This window comes from Hippocampus bargibanti, linkage group LG04, assembly GCF_051943395.1.
Source record: "Hippocampus bargibanti isolate YZ-2025 linkage group LG04, ASM5194339v1, whole genome shotgun sequence".
NCBI classification, from domain to species: Eukaryota; Metazoa; Chordata; class Actinopteri; order Syngnathiformes; family Syngnathidae; genus Hippocampus; species Hippocampus bargibanti.
Genome location: NC_142737.1, coordinates 12,632,183 through 12,653,168, shown reverse-complemented (window position 1 = coordinate 12,653,168; position 20,986 = coordinate 12,632,183). Strand labels below are relative to the sequence as shown.

The following is a 20,986-nucleotide window of genomic DNA, read 5'->3' as shown; positions in this document are numbered from 1 at the left end:
ACCACACAAAGCGCTGGTCCCAAAAGGAAGACCAGGAGAATAATCAAAAATAAAGAATACCAAAAACGGCGGGGGGGGGGGGGTCATGGGAAACCCGACAATGGCGAGAAGCAACTCGCACACCGTGGTGCAGAAACGTAATAATTAATAATTAATTTCATTATACGCGCCTTTCAAAACTGGGAGGGGGGCTCGGACGAAGATATTGAAAGTCTAGGGGTAATACAAAGTGACACCGTCCGGTTTTCGTACCCGCTGTCCTGAAGAAGTGGTTGTAGCGGGGAGGCGTGGCCCCGCGCCCATCTGTCAATCCGAACTTTACAATCGGGGGCAGGGAGGGGTGTCCACCGACGCCGAGGCGGAACAGATGGGATCGACGCGACGCAAACGCCGAGTCGGGCTCAAGGTCGTCGCCGCCGCCTCTGTGAGACAGGTGACCTCTTCTGGCTTCTCCGTTAGCAGGGAGACCGATTTTTGGAAAGCTTGCATGCGTGGGAGGCGTGCGCATTTGAGTCAGCAGAAAGCGTGTGCGCCGACAGTTATAAAGATCGATAATACAAAATATAAAATGATTGAAATGACACTAAAAGTTATAAGATTTATAAATGAACTGTCAATATTTTGGTATATAATAGTATTCAATTGAAAACGTTGCTTAAAAACAACAGATTGACATCGTATACTATCATGTCGTATAGGAGATGCCAGCGGCGTCATTTGTTATGATCACGTGGTGCCGCGTCAGCCATTTTGAATGGTTTTCGATTGACGACCGTTTTGTCGAAACGGGACCCGGTCGTAAATCGGATGTTACCTGTAAATTAAAAAAAAAGCATATTTAAAGTGGAACATTTGCAAATAGAGGTCACCAGTAAAAGCTGAAATAATTCGACTAGATCCAATTTTCCTCCTCTTAAATAAATGTGATATATGGACAAAATAGAACAAAAAGAAAGCTTTGATCTTGTAGTATACAATAATAATGTTATATGATGAGTAAATATGAAGTCCTGAATATGTGGAGGAAAATGCTTCAAAAATATTTTGAAAATACCTGTACATTAAAAAATGGATTTTTAAAGATCAACATTTGCAAATAAAGGTCACCAGTAAAAGCTGAAATAACTCTACTAGATGATGTACGGACAAAATAGAACAAAAAGAAAGCTTTTATCTTATGATTCAAAAGTTTGCAGTGGTACAGTAATGTTATGTAATGCATAAACATTGGAACGTTGTATGAAGTCCTGAATATGTGGACGAAAATGCTTCAAAAATATTTTGTCAAAATACCTGTACATTAATTTTTAAAGTGCAAAATTTGCAAATAGAGGTCACCAGAAAAAGCTGAAATAGCTCGAATAGATGCGTGTCGTTTTTTCCCCCTCTAAATAAATGTGGTAACAAAATAAGTCATGTTATCAGAACAACATTTTTTTTTCAAATTGTTATTGAGTCAACTAGTCTCGCTTTTTGCTGTTCTTTGGTTAATGCGAATGATCCATTCACAGGTGCTCATGAACTGGAACAGATGCAGTTGATTCTTGACACTGTGCCGGTAATCAGAGATGAAGACAGACAGGACCTGCTACAGGTGTTTTTTTCATATTCTTGAAAACTCTACAAACAAAAAATAAAAAAGACACAATTATCATCATACCCTGAAGAACTTACCGGGACTGGAAATATTGGTCCTGTTTGCATGTCCAGGTGATGCCTTCATGTATTAGTCATGGATGGAAAGTCAAGAAGCCGTTTTCTGGATTGCTGCCTGAAGTGAATGCAGAAGGTCAGCGCACCAGTTCCTTTATATATAACATAAGTGAGCGCAGCTGTTGTCATTTCTGAAACTTTCATAGCCTCAATGAAATTCTTTGAAAATATTTGTCACTTAGTCATGTTGATGCTCATTTATAATGTTCTCTCATGCATACCCTGGTCACTCTCCCCTCCCTTACCTGCCACCCCCCCCCCCTTTTTGTCATTATATGAATGAAACTGTCTTTATTTGTCACACGCTTCTCAGCTGTGGACTTCCTGGAGCAAATCCTAACTTTCAATCCCATGGACCGACTGACGGCCGAGGCGGCGCTTTCCCACCCCTTCCTGCGCCAATACTCGTTTCCCGAAGATGAGCCCACTTCGATGCAGCCCTTCCGTATTGAGGACGAACTGGAAGACAGCCTAGTTACAGGACACAGTCTCAGCAATTGTCTGAGTCAGGCCTCCAGTAATCAATGGGACAGGTAAACTCCATATTAACCCCATAACATTGGGGAAAAAATTATATACAGTATATATTTTTTTCCCATCTTTCCAGCTTGTCAAACGATATGTGCTGGCCGCAGTTTGGTAGGAGCTGTGGATGCATGCCTTCCGGTCACATGACTTCAGATATGGAAGACACGACGGAAGAAGAGGATGTGCAGAGGGACCCCCGAGCCAGCTGCACCTCATTTCTAGAGGAGGCACAGGTGGGGGACACCTCAGCAATCAACATTTGGTTTATAAATACTATAAATGAGATTTATAATAATAATAATAATGCATTTAATTTCTAAGCACCTTTCAAACCTCTCAAGGACACGTTACAGTCACTGGTTTTTTTTTTTTTGCGCGGGTGAGCAGCGGCCGCCATTCGCGGCAGCGTTCACTTTATTTGATCACTATCAATACAATGATGTCACTGTTATTGAAACAGGAATGTTTTTTTTAGGACAAAACATCATTTTGACAAGAATATACAGTACATTTTTCGGATGGATGGATGGAATAAGTTATAGAGGTACATTAACACTTTTCAGAGAGTACGGTTAGTACACTCGAGAGGTCATATCAAGTTAGCCTGCACATGAAAGGCTTAAAATACACAATATATTGGCATCATCGTTATCTCCCTTATCAATTTAGGAATTACATGTCATTACAAAATGTAAATATTTCATTATTAATGAATCAGGAATTAAAAGTGAAAACTGCCTACCCCAAGGGGCAGGCAGGGCAAGGGGAGAAGATAGAAGAGAGGAGGTGTTTGGGAACGCTTTTGTAAAGACGGACAGGATGTGAAATCATGACCAGAAGTCCGTGAAAATAAAACGATGTGTGAGGAAATGAAAAGAGTTTGTAAAAACAGTGTTTGTATAGCGAATTGCTCGAACAATTTCTTCTTTCTTTTTGTGGCCCCAAACTAGAGGCAGTTGTTAGAAAATGTCGGTAATAAAATTAGTTACCCGATAACTCGTTTCTCAAATACAGGAGTGTCAGTCATTTTTTGCCACAGGCCACTTTGTAGATACAGTTTCCTCTTAGGGGCATTTATAAATTTGTGGAAGCTATTAGAATGTTTAAACCCCTCTACAAATTACATATTAGAGCACACAACGAATGAATAACAAATTTTCAAATTTGAAGTAAAGAATAATGACTGTTAATGTGGTTTATATACGACAATGTAATGTTTTGGTTCGAACTTTAGCAAGCATCTTGGCACTTGACATGCTTGATTTGCTTTTGCAGGCCGAATAAAATTAGATGGCGGGGGCCGGATTTGGCCCTCGGGCCATGACTTTGACACCCGTGCTCTAACGCATCGGTGTAGTTTTTGGCGCTTGTTGTTTCAGAATCTTGACCGACTGTGCTAAGGAAGGTACAGTGATACCTCGGCTTACGAACTTAATTGGTTCCCTGAAAGTGTGTGTTAGGCAAAAAGTTCGTCTGCCAAACATTTGTTTCCCATAGGAAACCTTTAAAAATGAGAATAATCCGTTCCCAGGACCCCATAAAACATAATTTTCTACAAAGTAACCATTAAAACTACGCAGAATATACCTTATGTATAATAAATGTGCTATTGTATTGTAATTAAAGAAATAAACTGTACTGTATAATAAAGTTGTTTTATTTACCTTTGTGATGGTAGGTGATGGTCCGAGTGAAGTTGCCGTGCTTTCTCAGCGATAACACTCTCACTTACACGGTCCCCTGCTAGCTGCTTTTCGTTAATCCAAATCAACAGAAGTTTTTAAACCTCTGACATAATATTGGCAGAAAATGATTAATAAATGTTTGTAAAATTTTAAGTTTGAAAAAGGGGCATTGGATAGTTACTCACGGCACACCTGACGATCTCCCACAGCAGACTAGTTTGCTGCGGCACAGTGGTTGAAAATCACTGGCTTAGACAACACAGAAACACCCTTAGCCAAACGTAGCAATGGTCGATTTAGCATACTGGTACTGGGACGCTAAGTCACACAAACGCACACCTCGTTCGTGTTTTTCGATGATCTCCTTCTTCTGCTCGACCGTAAGTTTCTTTTGTGTCCTTGTCGTCTTAACACTAGCCTGCGGTGGGGTCTTTTTCAGTCCCATAGTAGCAATAGTACTTCACACGATAACAAACCACGTTTGCACTCAAAGAGAGAGGGTGTGGAAAACTAGTACGCAGCCACCGAGGCGCTGTTCGACCGTGTGGTTTGGTGTTCATCCGCCGAAAACTAGTCCGCCAGCCACCGTGGCACTGTGCGGTTTGGTTCGTCCGCCGAAAACTAGTTTGTCAGCCAAGATTATATTCTCGCGAATTGAATGTTCGTAAGGCGAAAAGTTTGTGAGCTAAAGCGTCCGTAAACCGAGGTATCACTGTACCATATTTTGGTAACCAGAATGACATTAAGTCGGAAAAAAGTACTCACTTTGCAATCTTACCCATTCATTGTCACTCCGTCAAGGTGGATCCACGTAAATATTCTCACAGCAGCTCCGCCGAACGCTTCATGGAGCACTCGCACTCCTCTCTAGACCGGGCCTGCGGTTTCGGGTTTGGCGACCTGGATTGCGGCCGTTCGTGCGACTACAAGGTGGGCTCGCCGTCCTACCTGGACCGGATTGCGTGGCGGGACGGAAAACCTCAGCACTACTCGGAACCCCGCCTCATTCTGGATCTGTCTCATTGGAAGCGTAACACAAGCACCCCCGTGGTGCCCAACCAGCCACTTGGCGGAAGATTGGAGGAAGAGAGGGGGGTGAATGTGAATGACGAGTTTGCAGGAACAGGAACCGGGACACGAGATTTATTCCAGGAGATCTCCCGCTGGGTGGAGAGCACCCAGTCCCATCTGGACTCCCCCAGTCCAACTCCATCTCTGGACCCCTGTTTCACCTGCTCCCCGCCTCTCCCGCTGTCCCCTACGGACCTCTCGAGTCCCGTCTTCCATTTCCCGGACGTGGAGCCTCATCACCTAACCAACGAGGACAGAATCAGCCCCTTTCCGCCCATCACCCCTTCACCTCTTTGCTCCCTCATTCCATCGGCTCCCGTCTCTCCTCTTTTTCCTCCCCCACCTCTCTCCACCAGCAGCACCTCAAAATTATCAGACGTCCAATGCGACGTGTTGCTTCCCGTCAAACAGAAAGAACGCCTCTTCGACTTGGATGCATTCATCTCCCGTGCTTTGAAGCTGTGTCGACAGAATAAGGAAAAAGGTGATGGGAAAGGGCATCGGGAGGAGAGCAAACAAGTAAAAATCAACTGCAGATTATCCAGACCTCCTGGGCACAGGACACCACCGCCCCCGCGGAGTTAAAACCACTCCAGGATTTTACACAGCATATTCTTGCTAAAGGGTTTTTTGATTGAGGAAGCATCGTGATCAGTGCTCAGCACGTCTGCCTTATAATCTCAGCTTTTGGGTTTGAATCTGGCCCACGTGTGGAGCTAGTTTGAGCTCTTGAGTTCTTGAATTCTCCACAGTAACATTAGAGTGAATTAGACAACATTGTGAAAGGGTCCTTAGCATGTCTGCCTCGCAGCTGAGAGATATGTTGTTTGACTCTTATATTGACACCTTTAGGGTGAATGTATTTAACACCAAATAATTACACAAAATGACTTCTATGTTTGGTTTATGTTTTCATATTTCATCTCTTCCACACATAGGAAGGTCCTCTGAATGTAACTCATTTACTGCTATTCCCAAATGTATTCGGGAATTGAAATGCATGACGTTCCCGAATTTGTTTTGGTTTTGCTTGGGGGGGGGGGGCAGCTTGTCGATAAAGCGCTGGTCAGACCTCCGGCAATGTTTTCCTTGCCACGAGGGGGTAGTATTTGCCCTGATACTGCCGCCCCCATTTCAAGCTCATATAACTCCATACCCATATAAATTAGGAATTATTTTTTTTTATCTGATGAAAGAATAGAATCTCAGGTGTCTTATGCTGCATTGAATGTTTATCTAATCCTAAAACTCAATATTCGGTGGGTCCTGTGAAAATGACAAAAACCCTGACACTGAAGTGGACATATTTTTGCACATTGTCTGGCAAGAAAAATGAGGCTTGGTGAGATAAAATGTCCAACTCGTCTAACATGTTCATGTTTACTGGACATTTTGGGGTACTGTGTGGTCTTAATATATTTTCAGACTTGTTTGACTTGATTTTAATTTTGATGTGCAATGCATTTTTTGAATGCAAATGTTTATCTTATTTTGCAATAGAGAACACAGAATAACCCTCCCAAAGTTTAATAGAAACAGCAATGTAGTATTAAGCAAAATTATGTTTTGTCTTGGCTTGCAATTGTAGAAAAACAGCATTTTTCGATAAGTCATGAATCACGTCATCCAGTCCCAAATGAGTTTCATTCAATGTCACTTTAGTGACATTGAATGTCACTTTTCTACAAGGATGCAATAAGGCTATTATTATAAAATGGGTCCACAGAACACACAAATTCAATGGAAAATGTATTCACAATGGCTCATTTAAAGCCACAAGCACATTTAGGAATGTTTTTCTTCTGTTTTGCAGTGGTGTTTAATAATATACAGTGGGATGATGCAAAATTTTATTTCATCATTTTAATGATGATTCCAATTCAACAAGCACATTTTATTCCTCTGTGCACTTTCCACAAAACCAGCAATACCTTCTCTCACACAAATTAGACACGGTCACTGAGCTAATTGTCTATTGAATGAATGTACATGCTTCTGTATGCCTCAATGCTTCCCAGCTTACTGAATGTAAACACACCCTCCAAATCTGAATCTGCATGCTTTGCGAGTAATATATCCACATACTTCACATGGCTTTCCCGCAGGCTTTTTCTACTCCATTTTGGTAACGAGAGCAATTTGAATGTTAAATAATGATTTTATTCAACTTTTAGGGGGAACACATAATGAAATAAATACAAAATGGTTGTTCTCTATTGTTTTTTCCCCAATGTTTAAAAATACACTATGCGCCTAAAGTTTCATTCATATTTGTGCAGTGATGTTGGGGTAATTTTTTATTTAAACCAAGTGCTCATGGTTAATTTAAAACGTGATCAAAAAGCATGAATTGAGTCGAATAGCAGAGTTTGCATGTTCTCCCCCGTGCCTGTGTAGGTTTTGTCCGGTACACCGTTTTCCTCCCGCATTCCAAAAACAAACATGGCAGATTTGTGGAACATTCAAAATTGTCCCTTTGGTGTAAATGTGAGTGTGGATGGTTGCTCATCTATGTGTGCCCTGTGATTAGGTGGCAAGCAATTCAGTGTACCCTGCCCACTGCCAGCTGGATCGGCTCCAAAGTGTAGATAAGCATATTAGAAAATGGATGGATGGACGTACGGACTGACAGATGCACGGATGAATGGATGGATGCTAATACGAAATACAAAGTTCTCGTATTTGTTTTTAGTGATAAGTGTATTTTCATTTTTTAAATAATTACAATTCTAAATTAGAGTATTTGTTAATGATTTGATATAGAACTAATAACACCACATCATAAAAACGTTAAACAAACACGAATTCTACATTTCATGCATCCTTTAAAAAAATCCATTCACTTTTGCCCACCACCTCGGTCTCAATATTACGGTAAAATGACATCATACAATGGATGATTTTAAAAAGTCGTTGCGCATACTGTTAGTTACGGTAAACGTCGGATTGGAATCCCGTGTTCTGATTGGCTGAACGCGCAAATTTCGTTTCGGCAACCAGTGTAGTGACAGTCTTCTCTCGAAGCATCAGTAGCTTCTGCTATCACTGGAGCACTCAACGAAACCGCCGTCCAAGTTGCGGAAAACATGCCCTTGAGCGACACAGTTTAAAGGAACCTTTGTGGCATTTTTCCGTAAAATCAGGTAAGGCGTCACTGAAAAATGTACGGCATTGAAAAACTTGTTCCGTGTTGGTTCATGTCTGTGACGTGAGCTTCGGTCAGTTGTACACGCTTTTTTGATTACAATGTTTTAAACACGCAACGTGTGTGTGTCTTTTAGTTGTTAAATTAGCTCATTTAAAAGGTTTACCATCTGACATTTTAAGCCGAATAAGAGACATCTCTGTTATTAGCGGCGCGTGACAGACGGCGAAGCTAGCCACTTACCTTACATGTGCCGGCTCCATTCATTCTAAACGGATCTTCAGGTAATTCTACTGTTCTGTAATGTAATGTACTCTGCGAAACTGCAACGTACTTTACCCTCGAACGAGAGGCTTTGCCATCTGTTTTATGTGTGACACATTAAAGCGTAGTTAAACTTGCCACTCCTGTCATTTCAAAGCATTATGACCAGTACTGTATTGGTGGAATGAAGGTGACACAGGCCCCTCCCCCTCCATGACATCATAAAACTTCACACATAAAGGTCTGCCACTAATGTTTCTGTAGACACAACAACTCGAGATGATGGTCTTGCACTGTAGTGAAAAACTCAGTGATACATTGTCTCAGTTTATTACCTCAGTATCAACCAACATAAGACCCTGAAATGTTGAGTTGAGTAATGGGAACCGCATTTTCCCACAGTATATTTATAGAATCTGAGAATTGTGTTCACTAATTTGCTCGATAAACGTTTTCCTGTAGAACGTGTGCTTTGCTAATTAATCCAAAATGCTTTTTGTGTTCTTTCTGGAACATATTAAGATTGCATAAGATTGATGCATCTGTAATAAGAGCTAAACTTTTAACAGCAGCTTTGATCAGATGTTTGCATGTGTGAGGACCCTTGCAGTTCTGAGAAGATAAGTACCAAACTCAATTGATTTTTTTGGGATTATATAAATGAAAGGAAGTGAAATATAAAGACTTGAAAATTGCTTTCATATTTCCCTTCAGTCGGCTGCTGACCTGTGTACAAAGCTCGAGTCACATGCAAGGCAGCCACTTCAAATGACAATTCTATGCACCAATCCACTCGTTGCTCAAAGTCACCAAAATATTAGAAATCACCCTCCCTTCTTTCTTGGACATGTGATCTTTTTTCTTTCTGTCTTCATGTGGAGCAGCAGAGAGATCAAGATAATGCCTAGCTGTTAAATCTTCATTTTCACGCACACCAAATCGCTGATGTCAACATGAGGATTAAAGACCTCAGTGCTTGTAATCCTTGACTTTATGTGTTGTCTCTTTTTATTGTTTTCATGGAACCTTCCATGTTATTTTTCACAAAAAAAATAGATATAATGTCAAAACGACCATGTTTAAATAAGAATAATGGCACCAGCAACTTTTCGTCCTGCATCCATCCAATCTAATCCAATCCAAAAGATTTGTAATGCCGCCATTTTAGGCAGTCGACTAGTTGTTCATGAATCGAGTCGCACATCACAATGACACTTTTATTTCCTGATTCCTTTCGCAGCCTATTTCGACTTCCTCTCTCTGTTTTCACTCAGCTTTTCGACACCCCGACTCTCGACGCTACATTATGTTGTCCCGTCTGAGGAGCAGATTTTCTTTGAGGCCTGCCTTCGTGTCTGCATGCAGATGGGCACACACCAAAGAGAAGGGCAAGCCGTTAATGCTCAACCCTCGCACCAACAAAGTAAGCGTGCTTTAATCATGGACAGTATGTTAAGGAGCGTGTGGTTAATGTGTGCCAGAGTGGAAAATAATCATTGTACATATGCCGTATGTCATCATTCTACAATGACGACAGAGGTTAAATTAAATTATCTCTTTTAGGCCAGATTGTTTTTTTCCTTTTGCTCTAATGAGAACCAATTTTGCCATATTTTCGCATCGTGTCCACTAGTATTTGCTACAATAATAAAAAGTTGATGAATAACATAAGTTACATTATTATTATTAAATGTAAATGTAAAGATTAACATTCAGAGAAATAGAATGTTTAACTGTATTTTAATTCCCATTTTCCTGCAAATTTTGATTGTAATCAAATATAAAAGCGGAATTGAATGGCTCACATCACAGGTGTCAAAGTCAAGGCCCAGGGGCCAGATCTGGCCCGCCACATCATTTTATTCGGCCCGCGAAAGCTAATCAAACTTGTGAAATTCCATGATACTATCTAAAGTCCAAACCAAAATTTCAAATTGTCGTATGTAAACCACAATAGCAGTCTTTATTTTTTACTTCAAATTTGAAAACTAGTAATAATAAATTTCATTTACAAGCAACTTTCAAAATTCTCAAGGTCATTCTGTAGTCACATGATACATTTATTTGTGGGTGAGCAGCGGCAGCCACATGGGCCAGCGTTCATTCAACCCGGAAGTAACTCAAATAGTTAGGAAGCTAGCTAGCTAGTTAGCTAATAGATAGCTAGCTAGCCAGCTAGACCGCTTATAGACATCTAATAGATAACTAACAGATAGTGAATAGATATATAGGTAGGTAGCTTGATAACCTGGAAGTAACTCGAATAGATAGGAAGGCAGCTAGCTAGCTAGATAATAGATAGATAATGGATAGCTAGCCAGCCAGCTACACCGCTAATAGATAGCTAAAAGGTAACAAATAGATAGCTAGGTAAGTAGCGTGATAACTCGGAAGTAACTCACGTAGATAGGAAGCTAGCTAGCTGTCTATCTAATGGATAGCTGATAGCTAGCCAACCAGCTAGACCGCTAATAGATAGCTAATAGATAACAAACAGATAGCAAATAGATAGCTAGGTAGGTAGCTTGATAGCTCGCTCGACTGTCATAATTTATGACGTAACAGGAACTGGAACCATGAATTTTGCTCCATTTGCAAGTGCGACAAATGAGTTTGCCTTACAAGGTGCCAGAAAATTTCAAAGATGATTAAAAAAACTGATTTTGTAAATGCTGCTGATACATTTTTTATAACTGCTATTCCCAGCCGATGGCTGTGCTTTATTTTCTTGACATTCATTACATTGGTTTGTTGTCACTTCCGGTACAGGCTTTACTTTCCGCACTTCGTTACTTAAGTTTCATTTTCACTGAGAAGAAGGCGAGAATGGACATGCTTTATCGCTGTATTGTTTAGCAAGGAAAAGATAAAAAGGCCGAAAATCAAAACTTCCATTTCGGACGGAAAGCGGACAAAGTGTTCTACTGTGCTTCCATCAGTACGAAGAACCAGAGTCCTCTGTTTCGAATGGAAGCACAGATTTTATTTCCAATTTTCTCATTCTGTGTTTCATAAATATACTTGCTCCTCACTTGCGTTGTCATTTGTAAAAGCGGAGACGTTCTTGCGACGCAGCTAATCAAATCAGCCCAGTCGCGACATGAGTCACACTGTCTCGCTGTAGCCACGCAGTCTACCAAATGATTTCTCGCAGCGGGACAACAATTTGTCAGCAATTTGAACGAGGATTGCTCTTCAAGCCTGTGCTGGTTCTGCCTTATTTAGAGCTGACCAGAAGTGTTGGCTTTCTAAAAATAGACATTCCAACTTCACATGTAAACAGGCCCCTCACCAACAGCCATCAAATCTCTCTGTAATCTGTGGCAACGTTGTTCTCACCAGAACTAAATTTCAGCATTTTGCAATCTCTCTGCTGACTAAACAAGTGAGGGAAATTGTTCCATCAGCATGACTTTGCAATTTGAAGAGGATCCCTTCCACCGTGTATGTGTCCTGATATAAAGAGCTTCAGATTTTGTGATAGTGTGAAAAGGACCGACATCTTTCCACAGACATACACACCCGCACTCTATGGTGTGCACTTCCTCTCCTTTTATTGACTTCCTGTAGGCAACCCTTTTCTCACCCCTTTCAGCTGTCGGCTTCTCTGGTCAGGAATGAACAAGTCAGCATTTTCTAACAGCGCTCCGCCACCTTGTGAAATATAATGTGCACAATACTCATACAGGTCTAAAAGTGACAGGATTTTTAATATATTTTTTGGTGTGTGGCTTTTGCTGCTTTAAACATTGTTATAGCAACAATGTGTTATTCTGAATGCTGGGTGGCAAAAAATGATGTTTATTAAAGTGAGCCATTCTTACCCCCGGGTGATTGTAGAAAATGGAGGTCAATAATTGAGGTCAGACATTTTTCCAAGTGTCAAATTGTCTGCGGTAAAACGCAGCTTCAAGTGGAATCTCCAGAGGCATTCATTTGTTCAGGTGGAATTTTGCCAGAAAGAAATTAGTCCAGACACAGTCTTTGTTTTATGGATATATGTATGTGAAACTGTCGCGGCTTGGAATTGAAGTGGATTTAAGTGGAGACTAATAAAGGCTAATCCAATCCAATCTTTGAGGACAACACATCCAGCAACGACTTGGGGAATGTCTCACTGTTTTCACTTTGTGTCTTTTCTGCAGGGAATGGCCTTTTCTTTGCAGGAGCGACAGATATTGGGCTTGCACGGCCTGCTGCCTCCTAAAATCGAAACACAAGACCTTCAAGCCATGCGCTTCCAAAACAATCTCAAGAAAATGACGGATCCCCTTGAAAAGTAAAGACACGTCACGTCAAGCGTAGGAGCAAAGTCATTTTTACCTCTAATTTCTTTTGTTTCACCGCACAGGTACATTTACTTGATGGGCATCCAAGAGAGAAACGAAAGGCTCTTCTACAGGGTGTTGATGGAAGATATTGAGGAGCTGATGCCCATCGTCTACACGCCCACTGTCGGCCTTGCTTGCACACAGTACGGACACATCTTTAGACGACCTAAGTAAGCAATCCATCGACAACTCATTTCTCATTTTTTCACTGATCATCACGGCTAGGCAAAGTTTTTTTGCCAGTCGCTTGCTCTTTTCTGTCATCCTGCTCACTTAGTATGTCTGTTTTGTATTTTTGTTGCATTCATTTTAACTAGTTCTACCGAAAATCATGTCATTTTTTTAATGAGGCAGTTCAGGATATAATTGATTGCGTTGTTTTAAAAAATAAATGAAGTTTTTTATGCTGTGGAGAAAAAAAAAATGCCACGTATGAAGTTGCATACATTGTAAATGTTCCCTTTTGACCACCATAGTGTGATCCATTGTTCATTTTTACCGGTACAGAAATATTTGAATAACATTTTTATTTAACAAAAATAAGAAATCTGAAAATCATAGATTACAAACTAAAATATAAAGCAATAAATAATTTGATATATTTTGTGTATTTAATGTATTTTGTATGTGTTTATTTATTGGTTAATTGGGTGTATTTCAGAGTTTTAAAAGGTGCTTTGAAATAAAATGAATTATGATTATTATTAAAATAATTAAAAAATAAATTATATTGAAACTTGCATGAATTATTTTGAATGACCTAAATAAACAATTTTGTTACATATGAAATAAGGTGCACCCCCAATGAATGGTACATTTTCAAAAAATGTCCATATATAAGGTGCACCAGAGTATAAGGCGCATCTTCAATCAATGAAAAACGTTTTCCAAATATATAAATATATAAAAGTTTTCAAAATATAAGGCACACTAATTATAAGGCGCTATGGTAGAGGATGTGGTTAAGCACCACTTCTTCTACAGGGGGAAATTGAGTCGGTGGCTGCTGACAGGAGTTGCCAGACATTATGTGGCTCAATATTACTTTACATACAAGGCGCATCGGCGTATACGGCACAGGGTCATCTTTGGAAGAAAATCAAAGCTTGTGGGTGTGCCTTATACATCGGAAAATACGGTATGTATACAATATTTTAAATGTGAATATTTATAAAGGATTTCTAAAATAAAAATATTTTCCATACATATTTTAGCTTTCTTAAAAAAACTCCTGTTTGAATGACTTGACTTATCATGCGATATTCAAGTCGATTGTGCTCCTTAAGAATAAATATTAAGGCCCTGCCACCCATTCCAAATACCCTGGCATATAATTTGTGAAGATGAATAACAAGCTAACCAAAGTCGAATTGTTTTTTTTCTTACAGGGGCTTGTTCATCTCCATTCTGGATAAAGGACACGTCCGCTCAATTTTGGACAACTGGCCAGAGACCAACGTGGCCGTGAGTATCCTCTTGTAAAGCTTCTAGAAAGTCTCCGAAGATCCAACGTTGTCTTACAAATACACGTCAACTCACTCTTGCCCCTTCCAGGCAGTCGTCGTGACTGATGGCGAGCGTATTTTAGGCCTGGGGGACCTTGGCGTTTACGGCATGGGAATCCCTGTTGGCAAACTCTGCCTATACACGGCGTGCGCCGGCATCAGACCTGAAAGGTGCCTGCCCGTCGTGATTGACGTCGGCACAAACAACGAGGTGAGAAGATACTGTTTCATATCCCAAGCCATAAACTCACATCACTCCCTGCATTCCTGCTTTTGCCTACCAATCAGACTCTCCTCAAAGATCCGCTCTACATGGGCCTTTATCAAAGGAGAGACCGTTCTCAGGCTTATGATGACCTCATCGATGAGTTCATGGAGGCGGTGGTGGACAAATACGGGCAAGACACACTGATCCAGTTTGAGGATTTTGGCAACCACAACGCCTTTCGCTTCCTCAGGAAGTACAGGGAGAAATACTGCACCTTCAATGATGATATCCAAGGTTCGATCATGAATTCATTCACTGCCAGACGATGTGCAAATATGTGTCCACTCCAGTGCCATGGTTTTTGTCATTTTCACTCAAATTGCAGGACCCACAGAATATTGCGTTTTAGGACTGCATAAACATTCAATTCAGTGTAAGAAACCTTAGTCTCTCTTATTTTATCAGAAAAAAGAGTTATTTCCTAAGTTATATTGGTCTGAAGTTATCTGAGCTTGAAATGGGGCGGCTGGACAAAATACATACATACATATTGATTTAAAAAGCACTCTCAATAGCTGAAGCTGTAACAAAGCGCTAACGTGGAAAAAACATTGCCAGAGGTCTGACCAACGCTGAATCCCCCCCGCAAGAAAAACCAAAACCCAAACACATTCTGGAATGGCGCTCCACATCACACTGTTCAATTCAGGATACATTCGGAAATGGCAGGACATTGTAGTTCCTCCAATGGTGTTATGCTTATTACACTCATTCTAAAATCAATATTTATATTCATATTTATAATTTCCTCTGTGCTTTTTTTTCTTTTAGGCACTGCAGCTGTGGCCCTTGCTGGTCTACTTGGAGCTCAGCGAGCCACTGGGAAACCCATCACGAAACATCGAGTACTTTTTCTCGGAGCCGGAGAGGTAAATCGGTGCTTAACAAGCTGTTTTTCCCCCCCAAATAATTAAAATAAATTTTGTCATTTAATACCTCCTGTCATGTCCATAGGCTGCTCTCGGCATCGCAAACTTAATTGTCATGGCAATGATGGAGTCGGGCATGTCGCAGGCAGACGCCAGGGAGAAGATCTGGATGTTCGACAAAGACGGCTTACTCGTAAAGGTCAGCAGACGCAATAAGGACACAAAGAATCAATCACTGTTCTTTCCTGTCCGGCTCAATGATGTTAACGTCATTGTCATTGAGCGGCTTGGGCTGGTTGTTTCTTCAGGGGAGGTTGCAAGCAACGGACGGCAACCAGGAAGCATTTGTTCATGAGAGTCCAGGTGACGTTCACAGCTTTTTGGATGCTGTAAACACTATCAGACCGACAGCGATCATTGGTGAGACCATCTCATGTATACCCCCCCCCCGCCCCCCAAAAAAATGTCTCCACAAAAATGTGAAAGTATTTCATGATAATTCTTCCTGTTAACTCATTCACTGCCATTCCCAAATTTATTCGGAAATGGAAAACGCGCAGTTCAGACCTCTGGCAATGTTTTCCCTTTAACAAGTGGCATCATTTGCCTTTTGTCCATGTTAGCGCTTTGTTACTGCTTCAGCTATTGTTAAAGGACAACCGATGTCACTTTTTTGTTTCCTAACTGACATCAAAAAAACGTTTTATAGCATCTAACATACCCAAACCACGCAGTATGATATGTTTAGTCAAATGCAAAACACCAATTAAAATGACTTAAAGTGTCTAAAAAGTACTTCAATTTGAAACCGGAAGTGGCCAGTTTCAGAAGGTCCCGCCCCCATGTTCGTGGTGTCACGGCAAGACGTCTCGCCTTGCTGGAGGATCAAAACAATGGCTTCAGATTCGGAGAATATGCTTTCTTGTTACTCATCCATTTATGAATACGATTCAAATAGTTCTGAAGAAGAAAGCACACATGTTTGCAATCGATTAAAGAATTTATTCCGTCTCATTTTGAGGCATCAGGGGTGGGAAATGTCGCACCCAAAAAAGGAAGAAAATGGCGACAAAGCCGTGTAAGGAATTAATCAGCCAGTTTCCACAGGGTGATTAATTCCTTACATGGAGCTTTGTCGCCCTCTTTTGCCTCTTTTTGGTCCTACACGACGTTTTCAGACCAAAGTACATACAGCAAAATGCATTGACGTGATGGAAGGACTGCTACAATGTGTCCTTTTTTCGGTCAGGGGCGTTCCTTCAGTGACGTAGGGTGAGGACTCGTCACCAACTCAAAAACAAGACTTCCGGAATATTCAGCGCGAGTCTTAAAAGGTAAAATATAGCTATATGCGGTGGAATCTTTGTAAAATACGCTCATTAGAAGTCATTTGAAGCCATTTTACAAATTATGGACACAACTTGTCCGGAGACGTCGGTTGTCCTTTAAAGCGCGATATGAATGAATAAATCAATGTCTGTATTGTATTGGATTGTGTACAGCCGCCCCCATTTCAAACTCAGATAACTCCAGGCCCTTATAGTTTAGGAATTAACCTTTTTTTCTGATGAAAGAAGAGAGTATGGTTTCTTATGCAGCATTAAATGTTTATGTAGCATATTTTCTGGAATATAAGGTGCACCTTCAACAAATGACATTAAAAAACATTTTCCAGACATAAGGTGTACCGCGTTATAAGGTGCACCTGCAATGAATGGCAGATTTTAAAACATTTTCCATACATAAAGCACATCGGATTATGAGGTGTATGGTGAGCTTTTGAAAAAAACCTTTTCTTTTAGATGCGCCTTATAGTGCAGTAAATATGGTAGTTCGAAAGCTCAATATTCTGTGGTCCTGCAGTTTGAGTGAAAATGACACAAACCTTGGCACTAGAGTGGACATAGTTTTGCACATCGTCTGGCAGTGAATGAGTTAAGCCACCCACCCAAAAATGTCTCCACAAAAATATGTAAAAGTATTGAAAAAGAATTCCTCCTGTTAATTACTGCCAGTGTGTTCCAACACCTGCACCCCAACCTAGACCTGCTTTCACCTTATCTAAATTCTAGTTAGTGTTCTCTGAGTGACCAAATTGTTCTTGATTTAGATTCACTTCATTCTCACAACATTTGGATTGGATTGGATTTGCCTTCATTAGTCTCACAGTGGAGTGATTTGGTAATTTTTATCATCACATTAATACTATATCATGTTATTCGCACAACTGAACAAGCGTGTTTTATTAGATTAAATTAGCCTTCATTAGTCTGACTGTGGAGAATTTTACATTTCACAGCAGTAAAATTAAGAAAGGAAGAGGAACGGAAAAGAAGAAGTACAAAAAATACAGGAGCTGCTGTATCTGGTGTTAATACTAAATACACCTTTATTCTTATAGCATAACATCATCGTTATATGTATTAGAAATGCACTCTCCTACCTTAGATTAGTTTTGGTTTCATACCATGGTTGCAATACTTCAGTGATATTTTCCTTGTCGTATTGTCACTCTTTGAGCAATAATGACCAGGAGGATCGTGTGCCATGAGGCTGTTTGAATGTCGTTTGCTGCATATCTACGGCTTGCTTTCCCTGAACCTCCCCAATAATACCTGGGCACCAGATATTTTTCAAACATTTATCCCACTGACCGACCGGCAGGTGTGGCGGGAGCCGGTCGACTGTTCAGCCATGATGTCATCAAGGCCATGGGCACCATGAATGAGCGGCCCATTATCTTCGCCCTGAGTAACCCCACTGCCAAAGCGGAGTGCACTGCCGAGGACGCCTACACCCTTACGGATGTATGCAATTTCTGCTTTTGCCAATTATGTGAACACATATTCGCATTTCGGACTTCTGGAAATTGCGTGTGCTCTGATTTTTTGGGGGGGAACCTTTCCTTCTACATTTGTGGTTTTACAGTAATCCCTTGTTTTTTTTGCGGTAAATAAGGACCCGACCTATCCGCAATAGATGAAAATCCGCGAAGTACATTTAATATAATCATAATAACCCACATAATAAGACGGAAGGAGCTGGGCGGGGCTGAGAAGATGAACAGCCGATCCACATGGCTGTAAATCATGGGATATTAATAATAATAATCATAACATTTTATTTCTAAATGCCTTTCAAAACTTTCAAGGACACTTTTCAGTCACGGGATAAGAACATATAGTGCTCTCAGCGCTGGGTCCCCAATCAAGCTACAGCCATGTACAAAACATCTGAATCATTCTGCATTTTTTATTCTGAAGGTGTTTTTTCCCTGGAAAAAAAAATTGCAACGCACTGAAACCGCGAAATAGCGCGGGATCACTGTATTGCGCTTTGTAAAATAGAAAAAAAGTGCTTTCTCACCATCTTGTGGCACTCATGTGCAATTACATTCACATTTTCACTGTTTGCACCCCCTCAAGGGCTTCCGATAATATGAATTTCTTTGCATTCTAACAACTCCATGAACTCGCACAGGGCAGATGTCTTTTTGCCAGCGGTAGCCCATTTGATCCTGTGACTCTAAGCGATGGACGAGTCTTCACTCCCGGACAAGGCAACAATGCTTACATCTTTCCAGGTGAGCAACACAAAGCTTTGACTTTTCACACGCAGCTGAGTTCACAAAGTCGACTCTTTTTTTTTGTGTGTGTGTGAAAGGTGTGGCTCTGGCTGTCATCTTAAGTGGAGTGCGCCACATCAGTGACACGGTGTTCTTGGAGGCTGCCAAGGTTTGTTATTGCTTTTTTTTCCTCCCTCGTATTATCTTGATTTGTGTCTTGTATGCCTCTGTTTTTTGCCTTGTATTTGATCTCAGAGCCCTGTGGTCTTTTTTTTAGTTCATTCCTCACATGAAGGTATTTCCACTTTGTTCTGGTAGCATTCGCCAATCACTTTGTGGCCCTGATCGACCTTCCTGTTTCTCAAAATGTACGAAAACACAAAATATGACAACAACCTGAGAATGGAAGAATGGAGTTGCACTTTTAACTCTTTCACTGCTTGACGATGTGCAAATACGTATGTGTCCACTTCAGTGCCAGGGTTTTTGTCATTTTCACTCAAATTGCAGGACCCACAGAATATTGAGTTTTAGAACTACATAAACATTTAATGCAACGTAAGAAACCTTAGAGTCTCTTCTTTCATCAGATTAAAAGAGTTCATTCCTAAGTTATATGGGTCTGCAGTTATCTGATCTTGAAATGGGGGCAGCTGTACAAAAGGCAAATGCTGCCCCCGCCCCCCGTGGGAGGGAAAAACAGTGCCAGAGGTCTGACCAGCGCGTTATCGGCACCCCTACCGCAAGGGAAAACCAAAACCCGAACAAATTTGGGAATGGCGCTCCACGTCAGGCTTTTCTATTTTCGAATAAATTCGGGAATGGCAGTGAATGAGATTGTCAAACTGCATTTTGTCATGAAATACAAAAATCAGTGGTCACCGGTTTGTCCACGGATTGTTGTTCACATGCAGTAAATTTCTCCCTTTTTTCTTGCAGACGCTGGCAGACCAGCTCACTGACAAAGAGCTACAAGAAGGCCGACTTTACCCGCCTCTGTCAAACATCCGAGAAGTGTCCCTGCAGATGGCTGTCAAGGCAAGACAAAGATGCATTTTCTCAACATTATTCAACAAATTATTATTTATTTAGTCAACGTATGAACTTTTTATTCATGCATAACAATACCGCGAACTATCTAAAATTAAAGAAAGCGTCCCATGAATTTAGATGCTAACTTGTTCTGCTCACAGCCCTTGACTGGCCTCATCAACCCACAAATTTTACAGTTTTTTTTGCAGTAATTTTCAAGTAAAATGTTTCTCTCGCTCTCTATTATGATGTGTACTCTTGAACAACTTTATCACTTTTTTATCATAGTAATCAGACATTTTTTTCAGATCATATGACAACTTCATTGACGTCTGCCAGCAATTTCCGACAATGGCGCTATTGACACTATGTGTGCACGTCTATGTGTCCACAGGTAGTGGAATACGTGTATGCAAAAGGCATGGCGTTTCGCTACCCAGAGCCAATCGACAAGAACGCCTTTGTGCACGCCACCGTGTGGAACACCAACTATGACTCCTTCCTGCCCGACACCTACAACTGGCCTGGGGTCAACTTCAGCCCGGAGTCGAGTAACTAGAAGTACACTCAAGTCCTCCTTTTAGTGACCTGCTGCACTTAATTCATTACAGTCACATTGCTGAGGACAACTAAACCCGTATGATGTTATGTTACTGCTGCCAGCACGGGTATTTTATTTTAGTATGTTTGTCTGTTCTTTCTTCCCTTTGGAGCCTGTACATTTAACACTTTCATCTTCTAGTGTTGCAAAAGGGCATCAGAAAAACTCAACATAGTTGAGTGGCCAACACGGAACGATTTTCTATCGTACGTAACAGACAAGTTTAACATCTACGATTTTAACTCTGAACAACGCTAAATCTTGACCGTCAATGTTGTGTCTGTACCCCACTTCAGTTATTCTGAACTTTGTAGGACACAATTATTTGTGCCATTACTGTATTAGTTAAACTTATACGGCTTTCTTTGCACATGGAATCATGTTAAAAGTTTTTTTTTTTTTTCAAAAA

General features: G+C 40.8%; 2 protein-coding genes and 1 long non-coding RNA gene across 5 annotated transcripts in view; 2 read left to right on the top strand and 1 right to left on the bottom strand.

Moving 5' to 3' along the window:
* mapk4 (mitogen-activated protein kinase 4) overlaps positions 1-7,266 on the top strand; it is a 19,357-nt gene extending 12,091 nt beyond the window's left edge. For both annotated transcript variants that reach the window (XM_088994105.1, XM_088994106.1), the window contains 5 exons: positions 1,512-1,594; positions 1,711-1,789; positions 2,027-2,246; positions 2,321-2,474; positions 4,728-7,266. In XM_088994105.1, coding sequence (XP_088850231.1) covers positions 1,512-1,594; positions 1,711-1,789; positions 2,027-2,246; positions 2,321-2,474; positions 4,728-5,582 — 1,391 coding nt within the window. In that variant the 3' untranslated portion in view covers positions 5,583-7,266. The remainder of the gene's footprint in view (positions 1-1,511; positions 1,595-1,710; positions 1,790-2,026; positions 2,247-2,320; positions 2,475-4,727) is intronic.
* Positions 5,118-9,618, bottom strand: LOC148899080 (uncharacterized). Its single transcript, XR_016114684.1, has 3 exons — positions 8,386-9,618; positions 5,341-5,456; positions 5,118-5,237 (listed from the first exon to the last, which is right to left on the bottom strand). It is a non-coding gene; the product is annotated as an uncharacterized LOC148899080 (long non-coding RNA).
* On the top strand, positions 7,984-20,986 carry me2 (malic enzyme 2, NAD(+)-dependent, mitochondrial). Of its 2 annotated transcripts, none has more exons than XM_088994107.1 (15): positions 7,984-8,140; positions 9,681-9,829; positions 12,552-12,685; positions 12,758-12,907; positions 14,126-14,201; positions 14,292-14,453; positions 14,531-14,744; positions 15,282-15,379; positions 15,465-15,578; positions 15,688-15,799; positions 18,044-18,186; positions 18,860-18,962; positions 19,043-19,113; positions 19,884-19,982; positions 20,371-20,986. In XM_088994107.1, the coding sequence occupies exons 2-15, from the start codon at positions 9,713-9,715 to the stop codon at positions 20,533-20,535; spliced, it is 1,758 nt and encodes a 585-aa protein (XP_088850233.1). In that variant the 5' UTR covers positions 7,984-8,140; positions 9,681-9,712; the 3' UTR covers positions 20,536-20,986. The 2 variants fall into 2 exon arrangements, with proteins under 2 accessions (XP_088850233.1, XP_088850234.1); XM_088994108.1 differs by having other exon boundaries at positions 8,023-8,140; positions 9,647-9,829.

Coding starts and splice junctions, on each gene's coding strand:
- me2 (XM_088994107.1), top strand. CDS start 9,713: ATGTTGTCCCGTCTGAGGAGCAGATTTTCTTTGAGGCCTGCCTTCGTG. Junction 15,380..15,464: donor TTTTTCTCGGAGCCGGAGAG/GTAAATCGGTGC, acceptor TCATGTCCATAG/GCTGCTCTCGGCATCGCAAA. Junction 19,114..19,883: donor TGTTCTTGGAGGCTGCCAAG/GTTTGTTATTGC, acceptor TTTTTCTTGCAG/ACGCTGGCAGACCAGCTCAC.